The following is a 20628-nucleotide window of genomic DNA, read 5'->3' as shown; positions in this document are numbered from 1 at the left end:
CTGGAGCTGAGACTATTCTTTATTTTCTGACTTCAGTAAATCAGTTAATGTGGACTGATCAGCTTTGTTTTTTAGATGTAAATGTTTCCAGCTCCACTTCCAGACCTGTTCTCACCCAAATCTGCCTGCCTTGCTTTCTTTTGTCTTTCAATAACTGTGCAAACACATGTACTAATGGAAAGATTCGCACACGGTACAGCAGGTCTCAGAACCTTTCTGACAGATATATTTAAAATCTTCGCTCACAAGTCCTGGAATAACTATCTGATTTAAAATGCTGTGAGGTAAGGTATTTATCACATTAATATGACCTTTACAATAACATTTTGTGGTCAGTACTCGTAGAAGCTGTACATCTCAGAGGAATTGATGGTAGGTAAGTCCAGTTCCCTTCATCTTCCCATCGTAAGACAAACAACCAGGGACCACAAAACCAGGCATTTTTGTCTTATAGCATATGAATAAACAAGGCACAACTTACCTGCATGTGCGCACACAAGATAAAGCTTTCACAATAACAGTAGGTTCTGCACTGCTACGGCAAGCTTAGTTGGTGACATCATATTTAGAAGAATAATTTTCTCGCTTGGTCTGTGCATTTCATCTGGGCCTCATCTGGATAAGCCAGTCTTCACCACCAGACTGTGTTGCAGTTAGCTGCGGCCCTACTACTACTGCTGAGTCCAATGCTCTAGACTTAGCATCCTCAAACCGATGGGCCTCTACATTGGAGCTCTACAGTTTGGGCATGTGGCCACCATTGCACATATGGGCAGACACTGCTGCTGTCAAGAGTTATCTTATCAATGCTATGTCCATGGCATGATTGTGCATGCTGCAGTGCACGCTGTCCTATGCTATCGCGTAGTCTCTAGTCTGCACTGTGAGCTGCCACAAACAGCTGTGGTCAGCATTCTTGCAGAATCGCTGCTGTCATTACCCACTGGCCATGACACTCTGGTACCCTACCCAGAATGGTGGATTACTGGCCTCCTGATATCTTCCAGCCTAGTTGCACCACCTACTGTAGAGTTCTGTATGTCCATCATTCTGATTGGAGTTTTGAGAGACTTAGGTCATTCACTTACATTATGAAATGGAACACGTGCAAACATCCTTTCAGTATTCAATACACCATCTTTAGGCCTTAACTGATGCTGAGGGGGTGAATTCCCACTGCACACACAATGCCATCAGTGGCCAACATGTATTAACTGGTTTCTGTAGAGTGTAACAGCGATGTCAATACCAACTTGATTGTTGCAGAGACAACATTGTTGTTACAGTCTACAGAAACCAGCTCATAGATATTGGCCACTGATGGCATTATGTATATGATGGGAGTTCATCCCCTCGGTGTCAGTTAAGGCCTGAAGATGGTGTATTGAATTGCCAAAACTGGTAGCTGTATAACAACATCCAAAGGATGGCTGCATGTGTTCCATTTTATTATACCTGCCATAGATGTCTGCCACTCCTGCTTCAATAGTTAGTATGACCAACAGTGACCTGTATATTTACAATCAGCCCATAAGTAGAATTTATTTCTTAATGCTTTTGTAGAGAATTAGCTCAATCTTTCCCTGAAATTGTAAACTGCCTAATAAGGTTTTTATGTCATGCCTTAATGTGGATGGAATTTGGTTAGGAAAAAAAGAGGACAGTTATTAGTTTCATTATGATGTGTTCTATGAAATTACTTGCACATCCTAGTTATTGGACTAAGAAGTTGGTGGTTAACTAAATGCCACAGGCCACTAGTGAAGACGTAAAGGAGGAACTGTTATCTAATATTAAGTTGGCGGTGTCTTCGATATAAAATTTGAATGGCGTGAAAGCATTAAGCCAAGTATAGTTTCTGCTGCTTGCTTTTTCACTACCAGAATGTGCAACAAATGCTCTGATCTGCTGCTTCAATGCTGATTGCACCATAAACTGGAATATGTTGATACCCATATCCTATTAGACAATGCAGTGTGGAGAAAACCAAACACTGCCACTGTAGGCAATGGTAAATGTACTACAAAGGTTAATTAAAGTTGCAGATGCCCATGGCTCCATTTGAAACTGAACTTGAAGGCTTGAAATGCTGAGTATAATGCAGGGATCCTGCCAGACAATCCCTTAGGCACTCGACTGTTTATTTCCAAGCATTCATCTGCTGATGTTTGCTTTGCTGTTGACATAATGAGGAATCTACATTTAATCTACATCTGTATACATACTCTGCAGATCATCATACAGTGCATGGGAGGAATACACTGTACCATTACTAGTCACTCCCTTTCCTGTTCTACTCACAATGGAATGAGGGAAAAAGAACTGTCTATATGCCTCTGTAAGAGCCGCAGTGTCTCTTACCCATGTTTTCACAAACTTTACATGAGCGTCATTCCATGTCAAATCAACACACCTATTTTACCTCACCCTCTTAGATTTTGCTGAAAGTTGGTATACTTATAGTGGGCACTGAGACTAAGAAAAATACCAAATTTCAATTTTTTATCTCAAACCATTCCTGAAATATGCCTGTGTAAACTTTTCAAAAACCAGCCAAAAATGTGTGAACGGACTTTTTTTAAAATTGTCCTAGGAGCTGCCCTAATTGAGCTAGAGAACTGGGAAAGGTGTCATTTTGCATGCTCTTTCCAAGGATATACAACAAAACATAGCTTCTAATTAATAACCTTTTTCAAAATAGTAATTAATATTTTGATGTAATTTTAATTTTTTTACAAAAAGTACATCATCATCATTTAAGACTGATTACGCCTTTCAGTGTTCAGTCTGGAGCATAGTCCCCCTTATAAAATTCCTCCATGATCCCCTATTCAGTGCTAACATTGATGCCTCTTCTGATGTTAAGCCTATTACTTCAAAATCATTCTTAACCGAATCCAGGTACCTTTTCCTTGGTCTACTCTGACTCCTCCTACCCTCTACTGCTGAACCCATGAGCCTCTTGGGTAACCTTGCTTCTCCCATGCGTGTAACATGCCCCCACCATCTAAGCCTGTTCGCCCTGACTGATACATCTACGGAGTTCATTCCCAGTTTTTCTTTGATTTCCTCATTGTGGACACCCTCCTGCCATTGTTCCCATCTACCTGCAATCATCCTAGCTACTTTCATATCCGTAACTTCAACCTTATTGATAAGGTAACCTGAATCCACCCAGCTTTCGCTCCCATACAACAGAGTTGGTCGAAAGATTGAACAGTGCACAGATAACTTAATCTTGGTACTGACTTCCTTCTTGCAGAAGAGACTAGATCATAGCTGAGTGCTCACTGCATTAGCTTTGCTACACCTCACTTCCAGTTCTTTCACTATGTTGCCATCCTGTGAGAATATGCACCCTAAGTACTTGAAACTGTCCACATGCTCTAACTTTGTTCCTCCTATTTGGCACTCAATCTGTTTATATCTCTTTCCCACTGACATTACTTTCGTTTTGAAGATGCTAATCTTCATACCATAGTCCTTACATTTCTGATCTAGCTCTGAAATATTTCTCTGAAAACTTTCAGTCGAATCTGCCATCACAACTAAGTCATCCGCATATGCGAGACTGCTTATTTTGTGTTTAGACATCTTAATCTCACCCAGCCAGTTTATTGTTTTTAACATATGGTCCATAAATAATATGAATAACAGTGGAGATAGGTTGCAGACTTGTCTCACCCCTGAAACTACTCTGAACCATGAACTCAATTTACCGTCATCTCTAACTGCTGCCTGACTATCTATGTAAAGACCTTTAATTGCTTGCAAAAGTTTTCCTCCTGTTCCATAATCTCGTAGAGCAGACAATAACTTCCTCCTAGGAACCCGGTCATATGCCTTTTCTAGATCTATAAAGCATAGATACAATTCCATGTTCCACTCATAACACTTCTCCATTATTTGTCGTAAGCTAAAGATCTGGTCCTGACAACCTCTAAGTGGCCTAAAACCACACTGATTTTCATCCAATTTGTCCTCAACTAATACTCGCACTTTCCTTTCAACAATACCTGAGAAGGTTTTACCCACAATGCTGATTAAAGCGATACCTCGTAGTTGTTACAATCTTTTCTATTTCTATGTTTAAAGATTGTACATAATTGAAAATTTTCAAAATATTTCCACAACTACTTCATACTGTTGTAAATCACATGGCAAAATATAAATCTGGGATGATGATGGGTTCATTGTTAAAAAAAATTATTCCGGACTCTTGTTTTTCACTAACGGCCCTAGTTTGACCAAATTGACCTTTAACAAACAGGAATTTCTTTAAAATATACTGAAAGGTAAGTAAAAAAAGTATTAGAAATATCAAAACATCACCTTATTAAACCAAAACTATTCAGCATATTTTATAATTAAGTTGATTGCTTATTTTAATTTCACACAACTTCACTAACAGTATATTAACCGATATAACAAAAACAAGAAATTGAGCATTTAACTACAAGCTGAAATAAAGTATGAATAAGTACAAGTATTGACATAATAGTTCTGGTCCACAATGTTTGAAATGGAACTATTAAACAAATTAAATACGTAATGCTTGTTTTTGAGTAACAGGTATCTGTACATAGCTAAATTTAACACAATAGGTACTAACAATAGTTTTGAAACAACTTTCTATAAAATATACATTAACACTAACCTGAGACAAAAATTAAGTTTTGAGTTGAAAGCAGTTTTGCAATAAATTGTCTTGGAACTTCACATATTACATTTTAATAAAGCTGACTGGGTTTGGTTTACATCACATTCATTAAGAATGTATGTTCTCCTTGTCAGAGTAAATGGATTCACTTTTGTGAGAACATCCACAACTGACACCCACAGGACATCTGCATGTGCAGGATAAGAGAATGACTTAGCTGGTCCACATGGATGAAGAAAAGTTATTTTCACTTCATCAAGTTCTTCGTTTTTATTTTTTTCTAAAATGTACCCAAGCCACCAGTTTCTGCCATATACAGTGGTGACATAGCCTGATACATCTTGTAACTTCAGTTTGTCTGGTGATTTAGTTACTTCCCTCTCCCAACTCTGCATATCACCTGAGAAGTATTTGACTATTAATTTTGATGTAGTGTTGGAAATGAAAGCGTGAAATTGCTGTGTTCCTTTGATTGTCAATGCCTCTTCAATTCAGCTTTTTAAGAATATTTCTTAAGCAGTGTTGTCTTCTTGAGTGGAATATGCAAAATCAACATTTGTGATATTATCTACTGCCCACTCAAATAGATCTCATGCGGTTTGGATCTGATTTTGGAATGGCCTTTGCAAACTTGCACGAGCTGCCAGTCTCTTTACTGAACCCCCTACTCCACCACAAGGCCCTTTCCCATGTGCTGTGGCTGAAAAGTGCCACTCAGCTTTTATGTTGAAGTCTTCCTCATGAAGGCAAAGGTTCAGGAATTTTTTCTTATTTTTATACTGAGCGGCAGAATCGTCAGAATAATAGTATATCTTTTTTGGAATCTTTTGAAATTTATTTGTTAGATATGAAATTAGCTTCTTTTGAAAGGTGTAAACCGCAGTTGTATTGTGCTCCAGGCAATCAGAAACAATGACAAAGCTCATATGCTCAATTTTGTCTTCCTGTTTGTAATATATAACAAAAGGTGAATGGTAATCTGTTGTCTTGTCCAATGGAAACTCTGAGGTTCATCCTGTAGAACTGTCCTATAATTTTCTGAAAAATCACATATGACAACAAATTCAGATTCCATAAGGTTTTCTCTTGTGGAGTTATGGAATGTTCGTTGTTGCTTGGCAGTGAAGTGATGCTGAATCAAAGTCGACATCTTACTACAAAATAAATCTATGAATTCTTCAGAAGTTTTCTGAACAATTTCCAAATTACATCGGTCAGCTGACATCCACTGTCGGAACTGAACTTGTTCAATTAAGTTTTCATGAAAAGAGCCTTTTAAAATTTTACCTATGACAGTTTCTCCTGGGCAGTATTCACAGTTTCCCATGTTGTAATCAACTGATGATGGGTTGCAAAGCATTTTTGCAATGCGCTGCTTATAATTGTTTAAGCTGCTGTTTGTTACTGTATTTAGTTTGGCATTTTCTATCATTAATTTTATGTTTTGGTGAGTTGTGCACACGCAGACAGTGTGTGTGCCACTCCAGCCAGCTAATACACAATGTTTTGGTCTCAACTCAGCAAATTTAGAGAAACCTATTTTTATGTTAGGAAACTTGGCTTTAGAATGCTTGGAAGCTTCTTTAAGGTTACACAAAATAAGTCTTTTTGATATTTTTGTTTTATTTCCGCTTGTTTCTGTAATTGTCACACAATCTTTAATACCTGGCATTGCCCTGCTAACTTCATCATTTTCGTAAAATGAATGTACAGTTTTGACAGTTTCTGTTGGTAAACACTTCCTTGGTTTTGGGTTTGGGCCTTCCATGAATCCTTTCTCTTTCAAATTTTTTTTGGACTGCCGAACAATGTAATTAGGAGCATTAAATTCCCTCATTATTTTCCTGACACTCCACTTTTCAGATAAACTTGTAAGAACCATTAGGTTTTTTGCTCTACTTATAGAATTTTTAATGTCTCTTTTAAGAGTTTCAAGAACGGATTCATCAGTATCAGTAACTGACGAAGAAGTTTCAGGAACAACAAAAAGTTTACGTGTCATTGATGAGATTTTCTTCACTTTTGATTTGGCGTAATGCCTAGATGTTAGTTTTCTCTTGTCAATTGGGGACTCACCTAGTTCTTGAAGTGTTGTGTTAAATGTTTTAACAGCTACTGAAGTTGGAGTGAAGTCAGGGTTTTGGTCTCGGATGACTATCTCTGATCCAGAAGATTCTTCCTCAATACTTTCATTACTGATGGGCTCTGGTGTATTTTTCAATTTAGTTACATCTTTCCTACATTTATCACAAATATTGGCACCACTTTGTATTTGAGGAAATAATTTGGGCATCCATGTTGTGACATTTCTCAGTTTTTTTTCTGTCTCTAATAAAATGATTTGACTTCTTCAATGGATTACAACACTGCACTCTTACAGCACTGCATTTTTACTTGGTTCCATATTTATACAAAAACCACTTATAAACTGCCCTTCAATGTATAGATTTACTTGAAAATGAACTATTAAATATAATAGATACAGACTGGTCAACACAGAGGTAACAATTGATTTGCACTAAAACCACAGTGCACAATAATGCAGTAGGCACACAAAGCCTTTGAAGGTAACAGTGCAGACTACATCATCTCAACAATGGCTCCAGTCTCTGAATTATTGTACAGACATCAAGCCCTATGTATACAGTCCTCTACTGAACGTACTACCTTAAAGGTCAGTTTGGTCAAACTAGGGCTGTTAGTGAAAATCAAGAGTCCGAAATAATTTTTTTTAGCAATGAACCCATCATCATCCCACATTTATGTTTTGCCATGTGATTTACAACAGTATGAAGTAGTTATGGAAATATTTTGAAAATTTTCAATTATGTACTTTTTGTAAAAAAAATTAAAATTAAATCAAAATATTAATTACCATTTTGAAAAAAGTTATTAATTACAAGCTATGTTTTGAAAAAAAGGCCATTCACACATTTTTGGCCAGTTTTTTAAAAGTTTACATGACCATAGTTCAGGAATGGTTTGAGGTAAAAAATTGAAATTTTGTATTTTTCTTAGTTTCAGCATCCACTGTAAGTATACCAACTTTCAGCAAAATCTAAGAGGGTGAGGTAAAATTTTTATTTAAAGTGTGTTTATTTGACATGGAATGACTCATGGCAGTAAAATTTTTCTATAATCAGCATGGACGTGACAAGCCAAACTTCTTAGAGACAGTCAGATTTATCATGCTTTTGGAAACATAACATATAACACTGCAAGACTGAGCATTTTCAAGAGCTGATAGTGCACAATCCAGGTAAGTACATGCCTCTGGTGATCATAACCAATACTATGATGATATTTAAACATGAGACTACCAAGGCTTGACAGCAATTATAGGATTGCTGATTGTGTTGTTTTTAAATCTTGAACTGTTGCAAGAACACCTCCAATTTAGTCGAAGAGCCTTAATGCTTCTTTGTAAGTCTCCTTGTTGGTGGTGAACCTCACTTTTATGTCTTGAATGTAGGAATCTGCACGAATTACTTGCACAGTAAGTTCTTGCTTAAAACAAGTTTGTGCTTTTTTCAGATGAAGTTAGTGCTATATTTATTCTGTTAGAGAGATCATGACAAGAAAATACAGGTGCCACTTTGGAGTTTTGTCAAGTAGTATTCTGCAAATGAAATCTGCCTTTAAAAAAGGCATATTTAGTTCAGTACAATAAACAGAATACTGCCAACAGTTAATGCAGCACATGAAAATGATTCAGTGAATGAGTTAGAGTAGTTATATTGAAGTACATATTGACCAAAAACTTGAATCAGAAGAAATGTATACTTGAACTTCTCAATCTTAAGTTCAGTATTTTTTTTCTTGTTGCATAATTACTGGTTTCTGAAATAAGTTAATCAAGGGCATAATATATTTTCCACTCATGACTGTCTTATGGCATACTTTTATGTGGCAATTTACCATTTCTGGAGAAAGTATTGACTGTACAGAAGAAAGCTTTCACAATAATGTGTGATCTTCACTGTCATCTTGCACATGTATATTCAAGGAATTTGTCATTTGAACTGCACTTGTACAATGAATGCATCATTGTTAATTAAAACTGTCAGAAATAATGCAACACCATTTGAGAGGATAAGTAATGTTCAGTTACATCATCAGAGAAAAATATTAGCTTCATTACCCAGAAATATATTTAGTACATAGCCACAAAAATCTTTGCTCATATACTCAATAACAGAAATCATCTGGAAGGTAACAAAGTGAACTTTAAATTCAATCTAAGATCCTTCTATAAATTCAGTCTAAGATCCTTTCTTTTGGGCAAAAATATTTGCCTCACTCATTAAAATAAATCTATCTATTAATATGCATAATGCCAAATATGTTTATTTTCATTAAATTTAAGTCACTGTGACAGTAATATGTAAATAGCGAGCTCACATTCACGAGGACGATGGTTCAGATCCACGTCCAGCAATCCTGATTCAGGTTTTCTGTGATTTCCCTAAAATTGCAAAAGGCGAATGCCGGGATGGTTCCTTTGAAAGGGCACAGCTGACTTCCTTCCCCATCCTTCTGTAATCAGATGGGATTGATGAGCTTGCTGTTTGGTCACCTCCCCCCCAAATCGACCAACCAACCAAATAGCCAGCTTGTAACCACACACAAACAAGTCTCTCATATGTAGCTTGCAAAAAGACTCATTCTGTTTTTTATAGGGCTGCATAGGGAAGCCATCCATGGCAGGCTAGACACAGTTTGTAATTTTCAATGTTGCTAGAGTTAAATGACATTCCTGCCTGTCCAGGAAATTACAGATCTTATGAATGATAATGTTACCAGTTAAGTGGCGACAATTTTTAAAGCAAATGGAATATTTGTAAATCTATAGAAGACAAAAGAAAGTCCATTGCAAGTGTGATTTGTTGCCTTAGGCACCATAAAATACTAGTGAAGCTGGTGAATGTATGGCTCAGTTGTCTCTGGCTTCATTGAGTTGGACAAACGATGACAGAGGTAGAACACCTGGCTGCTGTAGTTGAGCACTTAGTTTTAGTGTTTCTCAGTAATATGTGGGAAACATACTCAAGAAAGTTCAAAAGGTCTCTATGGCAGTTTTGTTTTGCATGCACACTACTTTTTACTAACCATTACATATGCTGTAAAGGGCAGAAAGAAACTTGTTTCAGAGAACTAGTTTAAATACTCATCAGAGTAATCAGGTAAATCCTTAGGATGGAGTAGTTCAGTAAACACACTCTCTTTCTCTCCCTCTCCCCCTCTCCAGTAAGTTGGTACAATTGCATTTTTGAAGGTTGGGCATAGCTTAAATAAGTAAATATTCAGCATAATAACCATTTTTTAAACCTGAAAAAGAATGTATTATGCTTATCACTTTAAATCCTGTCATTGGTGAGGTCATTAGTGAATAGAGCATAGATTTGGATAATATATGAATGGAGACCCCCCCCTCCCCCCTCCTCAATGAACCATTGTCCTTGCTGTTGGTGGGGAGGCTTGCGTGCCTCAGTGATACAGACAGCTGTACCGTAGGTGCAACCACAATGGAGGGGTGTCTGTTGAGAGGCCAGACAAATGTGTGGTTCGTGAAGAGGGGCAGCGGCCTCTTCAGTAGTTGCAGGGGCAACAGTCTGTATGATTGATTGATCTGGCCTTGTAACATCAAGCAAAACAGCCTTGCTGTGCTGGTACTGCAAATTTGTGAAATCAAGGGGAAACTACAGCCGTAATTTTTCCCAAGTGCATGCAGCTTTCCTGTATGGTTCATTGATGATGACATCCTCTTAGCTAAAATATTCTGGAGGTAAAATAGTCCCCCTTCAGATCTCCAGGCGGAGACTACTCAGGAGGACGTTGTTATCAGGAGAAACAAAACTGGTGTTCTACGGATCAGAGTGTGGAGTGTCAGACTGCATAATCTGGCAGGTAGGTTAGAAAATTTAAAAAGGGAAATGGATAGCTGGCCGGTGTGGCCGAGCGGTTCTAGGCGCTTTGGTCTGGAACTGCGCGACCGCTACGGTCGCAGGTTCAAATCCTGCCTCGTGCATGGATGTGTGTGATGTCCTTAGGTTAGTTAGGTGTAAGTAGTTCTAAGTTCTAGGGGACTGATGACCTCAGATGTTAAGTCCCATAGTGCTCAGAGCCATTTGAACCATTTTGAAATGGATAGGTTAAAGTTCGATATAGTGGGAATTAGCGAAGTTCGGTGGCGGTAGAAACAAGACTTCTGTTCAGGTGAATATAGAGTTATAAACACAAACTCAAGTAAGGGTAATGCAAGAGTAGGCTTAATAATTAACAAAAAATAGGAATGTGGATAAGCTGCTATGAACAGCATAGTGAACGCATTATTGTAGCCAACATAAACATGAAGCTCACACCTACCCCAATAGTATAAGTTTATATGCCAACTAGCTCCACAGATGATGAAGAGATAGGAGAAATGTATGATGCAGTAAAAGAAATTTTTCAGATAGTTAAGGGAGATGAAAATTTAATTGTCATGGGGGACTAGAATTCGATAGTAGGAAAAGGAAAAGTAGCAGGTGAATATGGACTGGGAGTAAGGAGTGAAAGAGGAAGCCACCTGGTAGAATTTTGCACAGAGCTAACACTTGGTTTAAGAATCGTTAAAGAATGTTTTATATGTGGAAGAAGTCTGGAGACACTGGAAGGTTTCAGATATATTATATAATGGTAAGGCAGAGATTTAGGGACCAGGTTCTAAATAGTAAGATATTTCCAGTGGCAGATGTGGACTGTGACCACAAGTTATTGGTTATGAACTGTAGATCAAAACTGAAGGAACTGCAAAAAGGTAGGGATTTAAGGCGATGGGTCTTGGCTGAAAGAACCAGAGTTCTAGAGAGTTTCAGAGAGAGCATTAGGAAATGATTGACAAAAAAGGGGAAAGAAATAGAGCAGTAGAAGAATGGGTAGCTTTGAGAGATGAAACAGCGAAGGCAGGATCAAGTAGGTAAAGACGGGGGCTAGTAGAATCCTTGGGTAACAGAAGAGGTATTGAATTTAACTGATGAAAGGAGAAAATATAAAAATGCAGTAAATGAAGCAGGCAAAAATGAGATCAACAGGAAGTGCAAAATAGCTAAGCAGGGATGGATAGAGGACAAATGTAAGGATGTAGAAGCCTATATCACTAGGGGTAGGATAGATACTGCCTACAGGAAAATTAGAGAGACTTTTGGAGAAAGAGAACCACCTGTATGAATATCAAGGGCACAGATGGAAACCAGCTCTAAGCAAAAAGGGAAAGCAGAAAGGTGGAAGGAGAATATAGAGGGTCTATACAAGAGCGATATACTTGAGGGTAATATTATGGAAAATTAGGTAGGACATATTCTGAGAATTAAGGGATCACCCATTTAGTATTGGAGGACAGCACGGAGGGTAAAAATCATAGAGGGTGACCAAGAGATGACTACACTAAACAGATTCAGAAGGATGTCGGTTGCAGTAGGTACTGGGAGATGAAGAAGCTTGCACAGGATGGAGTAGCATGGAGAGCTGCATCAAACCAGTCTCTGGACTGAAGACCACACCAACAACATTATGGAAATGGAAGAGGACGTAGATGAAGATGAAATGGGAGATATTATACTGTGTGAAGAATTTGACAAAACACTGAAAGACTTAAGTCAAAACAAGGCTCTGGTAGTAGACAACATTGCGTTAAAGCTATTGATAGCCTTGGGAGAGCCAACCATGGCAAAACTCTTCCATCTGGTGAGCAAGATGTATGAGACAGACAACATACCCTCACACTTTATAACAATTTCAATCCCAAAGAAAGCAGATGTTGACAGGTGTGAAAATTAGCGAACTATCAGTTTAATAAGTCACAGTTGCAATATACTAACACGAATTCTTTACAGACAAAGAGAAAAACTGGTAGAAGCTGACCTCAGTGAAGATCAGTTTGGATTTCTTAGAAATGTTGGAACACGCGATGCAACACTGGCCCTATGACTTATCTTAGAAGATAGGTTCTAGTACTTGTGGACTTAGAGAAAGCTTTTGGCAATGTTGACTGGACTATGCTCTTTCAAGTTCTGAAGGTGGTAGGGGTAAAATACAGGGAGCGAAAGGCTATTTACAATTTCAACAGGAACCAGATGGTAATAGTAAGAATTGAGGGACACGAAAGGGAAGCAGTGGTTGAGAAGGGAGTGAGACAGGGTTGTAGAATGGAATGGACCATGTCTTGAAAGGAGGATATGGAATGAACATCAACAAAAGGAAAAGAAAGGATAATGGAATGTAGTCAAATTAAATCAGGTGATGCTGAGGGAACTAGATTATGAAATGAGACACTTAAAGTAGTAGATGAGTTTTGCTATTTGCGGAGCAAAATAACTGATGATGGTCAAAATATAGAGGATATAAAATGTAGACTGGCAATGGCAAGAAAAGCGTTCCTGAAGAAGGGAACTTTGTTAGCATTGATTATAGATTTAAGTGTCAGGAAGTCTTTTATGGAAGTATTTGTATGGAATGTAACCGTGTACGGAAGTGAAACGTGGACAATAAATAGGTTATTTCAGAAGAGAATATGAGCTTTCGAAAAGTGGTGCTACAGAAAAATGCTGAAGATTAGATGGGTAGATCATGTAACTAATGAGGAGGTACTGAATAGAACTGGGGAGAAGAGGAATTTTTGGCACAACCTGACTAGAAGAATGTATTGGTTGGTAGGGCACATTCAGAGGCATCAAGGAATCACCAATTTAGTATTGGAGGGAATCACCAAGGGTAAGAATTGTAGAGGGAGACCAAGAGATGAATACACTAAGCAGATCCAGAAGGATGCAGCTTGCAGTAGTTATTCAGAGATGAAGAGGCTTGCACAGAATAGAGTAGCATGGAGAACTGCATCAAACTAGTTTCTGGACTGAAGACCACTACAACAACCTTTTCAAAACTTTTTCTCATTGACAACCTCCACAGAATACATGTACATATAAGGGGAATATTGCTTATATAGTTTACCCATTTTTTATTTTTACTTTTTCATTAGTCTAAAAGTGAATTATCTGAAGCTAATAAAACCAACATAATTAGGGTTTTGTGTCTTCGGTGATGAAGGCTTTACATGCTTAACATCCAGTATTTAAGTCATTAATGCATTTGTAAAGTAATTGGATGTTTGGTTCCTTAACGAATTGAAGGTGGGGGTTATTTGTAAATCTAATAAGCAAATGCCTCTGTATGACATTTCTAATGATTGGACTGCCTATGATGATGAGGCATCCTGCGGACAGTGAATCATTCCACAAGTTCTGAAGGTGGTTCATGTTTAGTTGTGATACCAGCTACATTGTGTTGTAACTTTCGATTGTAGTGTATCCAGCCTGAAGTTCACAGACTCAGTTTTGTATGTTTATTCTTCTTCTGAAAGTCTGTCCCCTCATTGCAAAAAATCCTGTAGATATTTTCATTAACTTTCTTCCATTGTGTTTCTGATTACCGGGTGTAAAAATTACCTAAAAATCTTATTATGTAAGCAGTTTTTCCCCATACTTCTGTATTTTGAAAGGAGTACAATTACAGCCTTTATTGTATATCATTTTATTTTATTTTTTCTCTCCTTCTTTGCATTTTACTACGACACATTCCAATTCGTGTAACTCTGACCGGAAAAATAACTATCAGTACTCAGTGGTCCAGACCATTGCACAGGAATGTGACACTTCATTGTGTGAATGAAGCAGCAACACCAGGTAATGAAAAAATAAGCTCAGGTTCAATGTTAAATTCTAGGCTCTCAGTAAAACTGATGGGGAAGTTCATTTATTCAAAATGACCTACAGATTGCACATTTTAATTTAATTCACTGCAGTTTTTGCGTACAGTTACAGAATAAACAGCCAGATGCAAAGTAATGTAGGATTACAGCAATAAGTTGAAGTTGACAATAGAGGATCATGTAAACAAAGCAATCTATGGAAAGAAAAAACAAATAACATTTGAGAGCAAAAGTAACTCATATAAAATTTTGATTTTTACCTTAAATAATCAAAATTTGTCGAGGGCATGGTTAAAGGTGATCAACTCAAAATTCTTGAAAGTATGTAGGAGTCTACAGAAGATATTTCTTACTTCATAGACATTCTTTGATACACACAACATTGCTACACTTTGTAAGAAGACTTATTTATGGTGTGTATGGTGTATAATTTTCCAAATTTTCATATTTTACAGGTACAGTGTACTTCAGATGTTCAAATTTGAAACACCCAAATATCGTCTGTTTTTATCTGGTGAAAAAAGCATATGTGTATTTGGAAAAGATAGAAGAGGAAATGATGAAGTCATGGAGCTAATGCTGCCAAAATCACTGACTGAATTGCCTGATCAGGCAAGATTAGAGAAAAATGATTTGAAACAAATAAGTGGTGGTTTTACTTCTGCACCATTAGTAGATGTAAGTTTTCTTTTGTTAAATGGAATATTGAAATTTGTGCTTGTTTGACAGCTTGTCCAACCATATTGTAATACGTTGTATCTGGCAGATTCTGTGTTTATTATTTATGGATCTCATTTCCCAAGTTTCCGTGTGATTTTATGAAGATAAAGATTCTGAGATTGTAAATTGCGTTCATATTTTTTAATATTCTCTCTCTCTCTCTCTCTCTCTCTCTCTCTCTCTCTCTCTCTCTCTCTCTCTCTCTCCCTCCCCCCCCCCCCTCCTCCTCCTCCTCCTCCTCCTCCTCGTCCTCCTCCTCCTCCTCCTTCTTCTTTCCCTTTCTTTTTTTTCTTTTTATTTTATTTATTTATTTAATTTTTTTTTCAGTTACAGACAGTTTTAAAACTGGGGCAACCACAGCTAAAATAGTTATACATTATTGATTGACATTTCACACAGTAAAAAGTTGTTTAAATATATGTGTCAAAACTATTAAAATATGAAAATAAACGAAAAGTCCAATAGACCAGCAGCATAAATTTCTTCCTTTGGTTATTGGTAGCCCCCAAAGCTGCTAAAATAACGTCCAGTAGATTTCAATACATTAATGTCATTAATTTTCACCACTAACTTTATTTTATTCTTCGATCCAGAACAGTCCTGTTCTGGATAACATTTATGAGGAGCATTGTCTATTGCTTGACAGAGGCCAACAGGAACATATTTTAATTCGTAAAGTGACAACAGTTCATGATTTTAACACAAGTCAGCCCTGTTTTTCGCTATTCTTCTATATTGCATTGGGATGGTCCCCAACTCTTTTTCATTTGAGTTACTACTTTACTGTTTTTTAATCAAGAATCAGTTTCTTATGCCTAATTCTATTCTTTCATTTTTTAGACATGACATTCATTGTTGATGACGATGTTATCAATTGAGAAGGGCTGTAACTTTGCCTAGCCACGCCAACTGTTATTCTTTGACATTCTGTGGTTACTTGCTATACCATAAGACACATTATTTGTAAGTAACCTTCCTTTGGTATGAATCTTATTTATTAAACACACACAGCCCCGTTCTTTGTGGGGTGTGTGTGATCCACACCTATTTTCCTAACTAGATGCACAATATTTTCTTCCATGTTTAATTCTGTTCATTCAGTACTTTAAGGTATCTCAAATAACTTCAATTCCCCACTACCGTTAAAGCATTAATTTAAAAAAATCAGTACAGATATACACCAGAAGATGCAACTTAAAAGTTGTGAAACTGGTTGTGTGGGTCTCTAATTGACTGAAATAAATACAGCTGCAGTGGACTACTGGACTTTTCTTTAAGTTTTATATTTTGATAGTTTTAACACCTATGTTTAAACATATTTTTGGAGGTGTTTATGAATGCATTATGCTTCTTGGGAATGCATGGCTTTTCATTAGTTTGCATGTTGGTGTTTGTACATAGTATAAAAACTTTTAAAAAAGATAATTGATGTAATTTTACTTTCTTAAACACAATAATGGCATTTCTTCATTTTCTCTGTTGTGTTCTATAACATTCAAGCACTGTGTACAAGCAGACAGTTGAATAAATTCTTCTGTAACTTTCAATAAATATTTTCACGTGTCATTATTCGGTTAGGTTTTTAGAACTCTGACAACAGGGGAACTTGGCCAGCCTTGAATGTGTAGTACCACAAACTCCACGTGTGCTTCAGCAGCCACCAATAGATATGACGGTAGAGCATGGTATGTCTTTTCTTAACTGTCTAAATTAAAGGATGCAATAAATCTTTCGTGAAAATAAATGAATAAGTAGGAAACAGGCATAACCACAAACTCAGGTACATTCTAGTTGAGTGATTGTTGAGATGAGACAGTCATTAGGAGCCGACATTTGGGACACCTGCAACACCCTGGTTATATTAGGCTTGTGTACAATTTGATGTTTATTTACATAATTTCCAGAATGAGATTTTCACTCTGCAGTGGAATGTGCACTGATATGAAACTTCCTGGCAGATTAAAACTGTGTGCCCGACCGAGACTCAAACTCGGGACCTTTGCCTTTCGTGGGCAAGTGCTCTACCGTCTGAGCTACCGAAGCACGACTCACGCCCGGTACAGAAGCTTCTGTAAAGTTTGGAAGGTAGGAGATGAGGTACTGGCAGAAGTAAAGCTGTGAGTACCGGGCGTGAGTCGTGCTTCGGTAGCTCAGATGGTAGAGCACTTGCCCGCGAAAGGCAAAGGTCCCGAGTTCGAGTCTCGGTTGGGCACACAGTTTTAATCTGCCAGGAAGTTTCGTATATGCATAATTGTTTGGGATGAAGGTTGTTGTTGTTGTTGTTGTTGTTGTCTTCAGTCCTGAGACTGGTTTGATGCAGCTCTCCATGCTACTCTATCCTGTGCAAGCTTCTTCATCTCCCAGTACTTACTGCAACCTACATCCTTCTGAATCTGCTTAGTGTATTCATCTCTTGGTCTCCCTCTCTGATTTTTACCCTCCACGCTGCCCTCCAATGCTAAATTTGTGATCCCTTGATGCCTCAGAACATGTCCTACCAACCGGTCCCTTCTTCTTGTCAAGTTGTGCCACAAACTCCTCTTCTCCCCAATTCTATTCAATACCTCCTCATTAGTTATGTGATCTACCCATCTAATCTTCAGCATTCTTCTGTAGCACCACATTTCGAAAGCTTCTATTCTCTTCTTGTCCAAACTACTTATTGTCCATATTTCACTTCCATACATGGCTACACTCCACACAAATACTTTCATAAATGACTTCCTGACACTTAAATGGTGGAACCATGAAACTCTTCTGCTTTAACTCAAAACAAGATGAGTTTAGTTGTGAAGGGAATCAACAACCAACTACTACAGAAGTATTGTCGAATAATGAATCCTCCTGTTGAATTTGCTAAAAAGTGTCTGCAAACAATAATAATGAAACATAAATTGCTTGTTAGAGCACGTTTTTCACAGTAAAACGACAAGAAGGTATATTTGAAAATTGACATCTTTTTACAGCCAAGTCTCAAACTAACCATATCAGGCACACCTAGTTAATGCATGAACAGGCCTAGCATTTATCTATATCGTACTCTGCCTCAATAAGACTCATATGTTACAATTTCAAACAAATAAAAGTAATCTGCTGATACCAGAAGTAAATTGTACAATCTAAGTGACTGTAATATTTCTTGACTTCCAGCTGCATAAAAAACTGAGTTGGAGTCACTACACTTGCAACCAATTCAAGTTCAGTTTGTTGTGTTTAGAAGTTAGAAGAATCTTACGAGGGCTGTTCAAAACGTAAGGTGACTTTTCAAATTGCGTGGGCAACGTAAATTCAATTATTGATCTTTTTTCGTGTTGGTACACATGTCCCGAGCATATGTTCACAGTTTCAAGTGTACAGCATACTTAATTTGTTTTTGACAGTTAGAAAGGTTAGACATGTTTTAATGTTTCGATTATCATTAAAAAAATGAGCAAAGAATTTGCATCAAATTTTGTGTGAAAACTGGAACCAAGTGCTCTAAAACACTTGAAATGTTGACGGTGGTGTACAGTGAGTCTTTACAAGCGGTACAAGCTCTTCCAAGATGGGCGAGAAGATGCCAGTGACGAATCTCACTCTGGACCCCCAGCACAACAACAACAGATGATAACATCGAAGCTGTGAAGAAAATTGTTTTTTAAAATTGTCAAATTACCATAAGAGAAGTTGCTGAGGATGTTGGCATATCAGTCGGCTCATCTCGTGCAATTTTTTTGTTTGTTTTGGGCATGAGACTTGTCAGTGAAGTTTGTTCCAAAACTTCTCAATTGGTCAGAAGAACCATGACATGAGCATTGCTCAGGAGCTCTTGAATGACATCAATGATGATGCTGATTTGCTCAAAAGGGTCATAACTGGCGCCAAAACATGGGTTTGTGATTATGATGTAGAAACCAAAACCCAGTTTTCCCAATGGAAGCATCCCGGAGAGCCAAGACCGAAAAAAAGCTCGCCAAGTTTGATCAAATTTGAAAGTTTTACTCACTGTTTGTTTGTGGGTTTTTTCCCCAATTACAGTGGTGTACTGCATCATGAATTTTTGCCTCAAAGTCATTCAGTCAATAACGAATATTACCTTGACATTCTGTGCCATTTGTGAGAAGCGATGCAAAAAAGTCCCGAATTGTGGAAGAACAATTCATGACTGTTGGGTCATTGTTGCTTGTGAGAGATTTTTTTGGCCACAAACAACATGGCAATCATGCCTCAGCCACCATGTTAACTGGATTTGGCACCCTGTGATTTTTTTCTGTTCCCAAAACTGAAGACACCTATGAAAGGACACAGATTCTCAACAATTGAGGAAATAAAAACTGCATCACTGGAAGTACTCAAGGCTGTACCAAAAAAAAAAAATGCTTATGAGAAGTGCTTTGGGTATTGGAAGAAGCATTGGCCCAAGTGCATTGTACCCTTGGGGGATTACTTTGAAGGGGACAACATGAATATTGATGAATAAATAAATATTTTTTCATAAAAATATAAAGTCACCATACTTTTTGAATGCACCTCATACATTGTTTTAACTTGTATATGGTGGTGTTGACTTATTTTTCATGCTTTCACCTTGAGCTCTGTGCAGTCAGAACAAAGAAAGGAATAAAAGTGACCACTCAGTCTATAGATGAAGCAATGAAGTGAAGTACGTTGTACTCAGCAACAGATTCTAACACTAGTTAATGAACCTGTTTCCAGTCCCATGCCACACGAGTCATGTTCCTGTTGAAGACCTGCCCTATGCACCTACCCAGCACATCCATTTCCAGTTCCATCAGTGGCATTTCCTACACTAGCAGAGACGGGACTACCTGTGAAAGCAGACATGTCATATACCAGCTCTGCTATAATTTTTGCATAGCCTTTTATGTGGACATGGCCACCAACCAACTGTTCTCCTAATGAATGGCTGTAACTAAACTGCAGTCAAGAGCAAATTTGAATGCACAGTGCAGAACCTGCTGCTGAGAACGATGTACTTGACTTCAGTGGCTACTTCACAACCCAAGTGATTAGGATCCTCTCCTACCCTCTGCCACCCCCATTCCAATATCAACTTTTGTAAGTTACATAGATGGGATCTGTTGCTGCAAAACATCCTTTGATCCTACAATACTCAAGGCTGCACTCTCTGCTAACCCTCATCACTCACTTATCTTCCCCTCTATTCCTCTGCGTCCCTCTTCATCATGTAGCTACACTTTCCTCTCTTCAGTCACCCTCTTCCTCTGTTCTATCATCCTAATCCTACCCATCCTCCTCTTCCTCTGTTCTGTCATCCCACTCCCACCTGTCACCCTCCATGCCTCTTTTTTCAATCCAGTCATTCGCTCAGTCATGAACCACATAAAATTCCATCTGCATTCGCCAGGTTGAACCACTGTGCCATGATCTGTCCCACTTCCTTGGGACATTTCCATCCTAGCCATAGCTGCCTTTCTCTCCGTACCATCCTTCCCTTTCCCACCATGTTTCTCATCTGAAGCTCACGCCTCACTTGACCTGC

At 37.9% G+C, this 20628-nt stretch overlaps 1 protein-coding gene across 3 annotated transcripts in view; it reads left to right on the top strand.

The window, feature by feature from the left end:
• LOC124793631 (WD repeat-containing protein 73-like) overlaps positions 1 to 20628 on the top strand; it is a 130707-nt gene that overhangs the window by 46463 nt on the left and 63616 nt on the right. For all 3 annotated transcript variants that reach the window (XM_047258036.1, XM_047258035.1, XM_047258037.1), the window contains one exon: positions 14861 to 15083. In XM_047258036.1, coding sequence (XP_047113992.1) covers positions 14861 to 15083 — 223 coding nt within the window. The remainder of the gene's footprint in view (positions 1 to 14860; positions 15084 to 20628) is intronic.

Source organism: Schistocerca piceifrons, chromosome 1 (assembly GCF_021461385.2).
Source record: "Schistocerca piceifrons isolate TAMUIC-IGC-003096 chromosome 1, iqSchPice1.1, whole genome shotgun sequence".
NCBI lineage: Eukaryota > Metazoa > Arthropoda > Insecta > Orthoptera > Acrididae > Schistocerca > Schistocerca piceifrons.
This window is presented reverse-complemented; position numbering and strand designations above follow the sequence as displayed.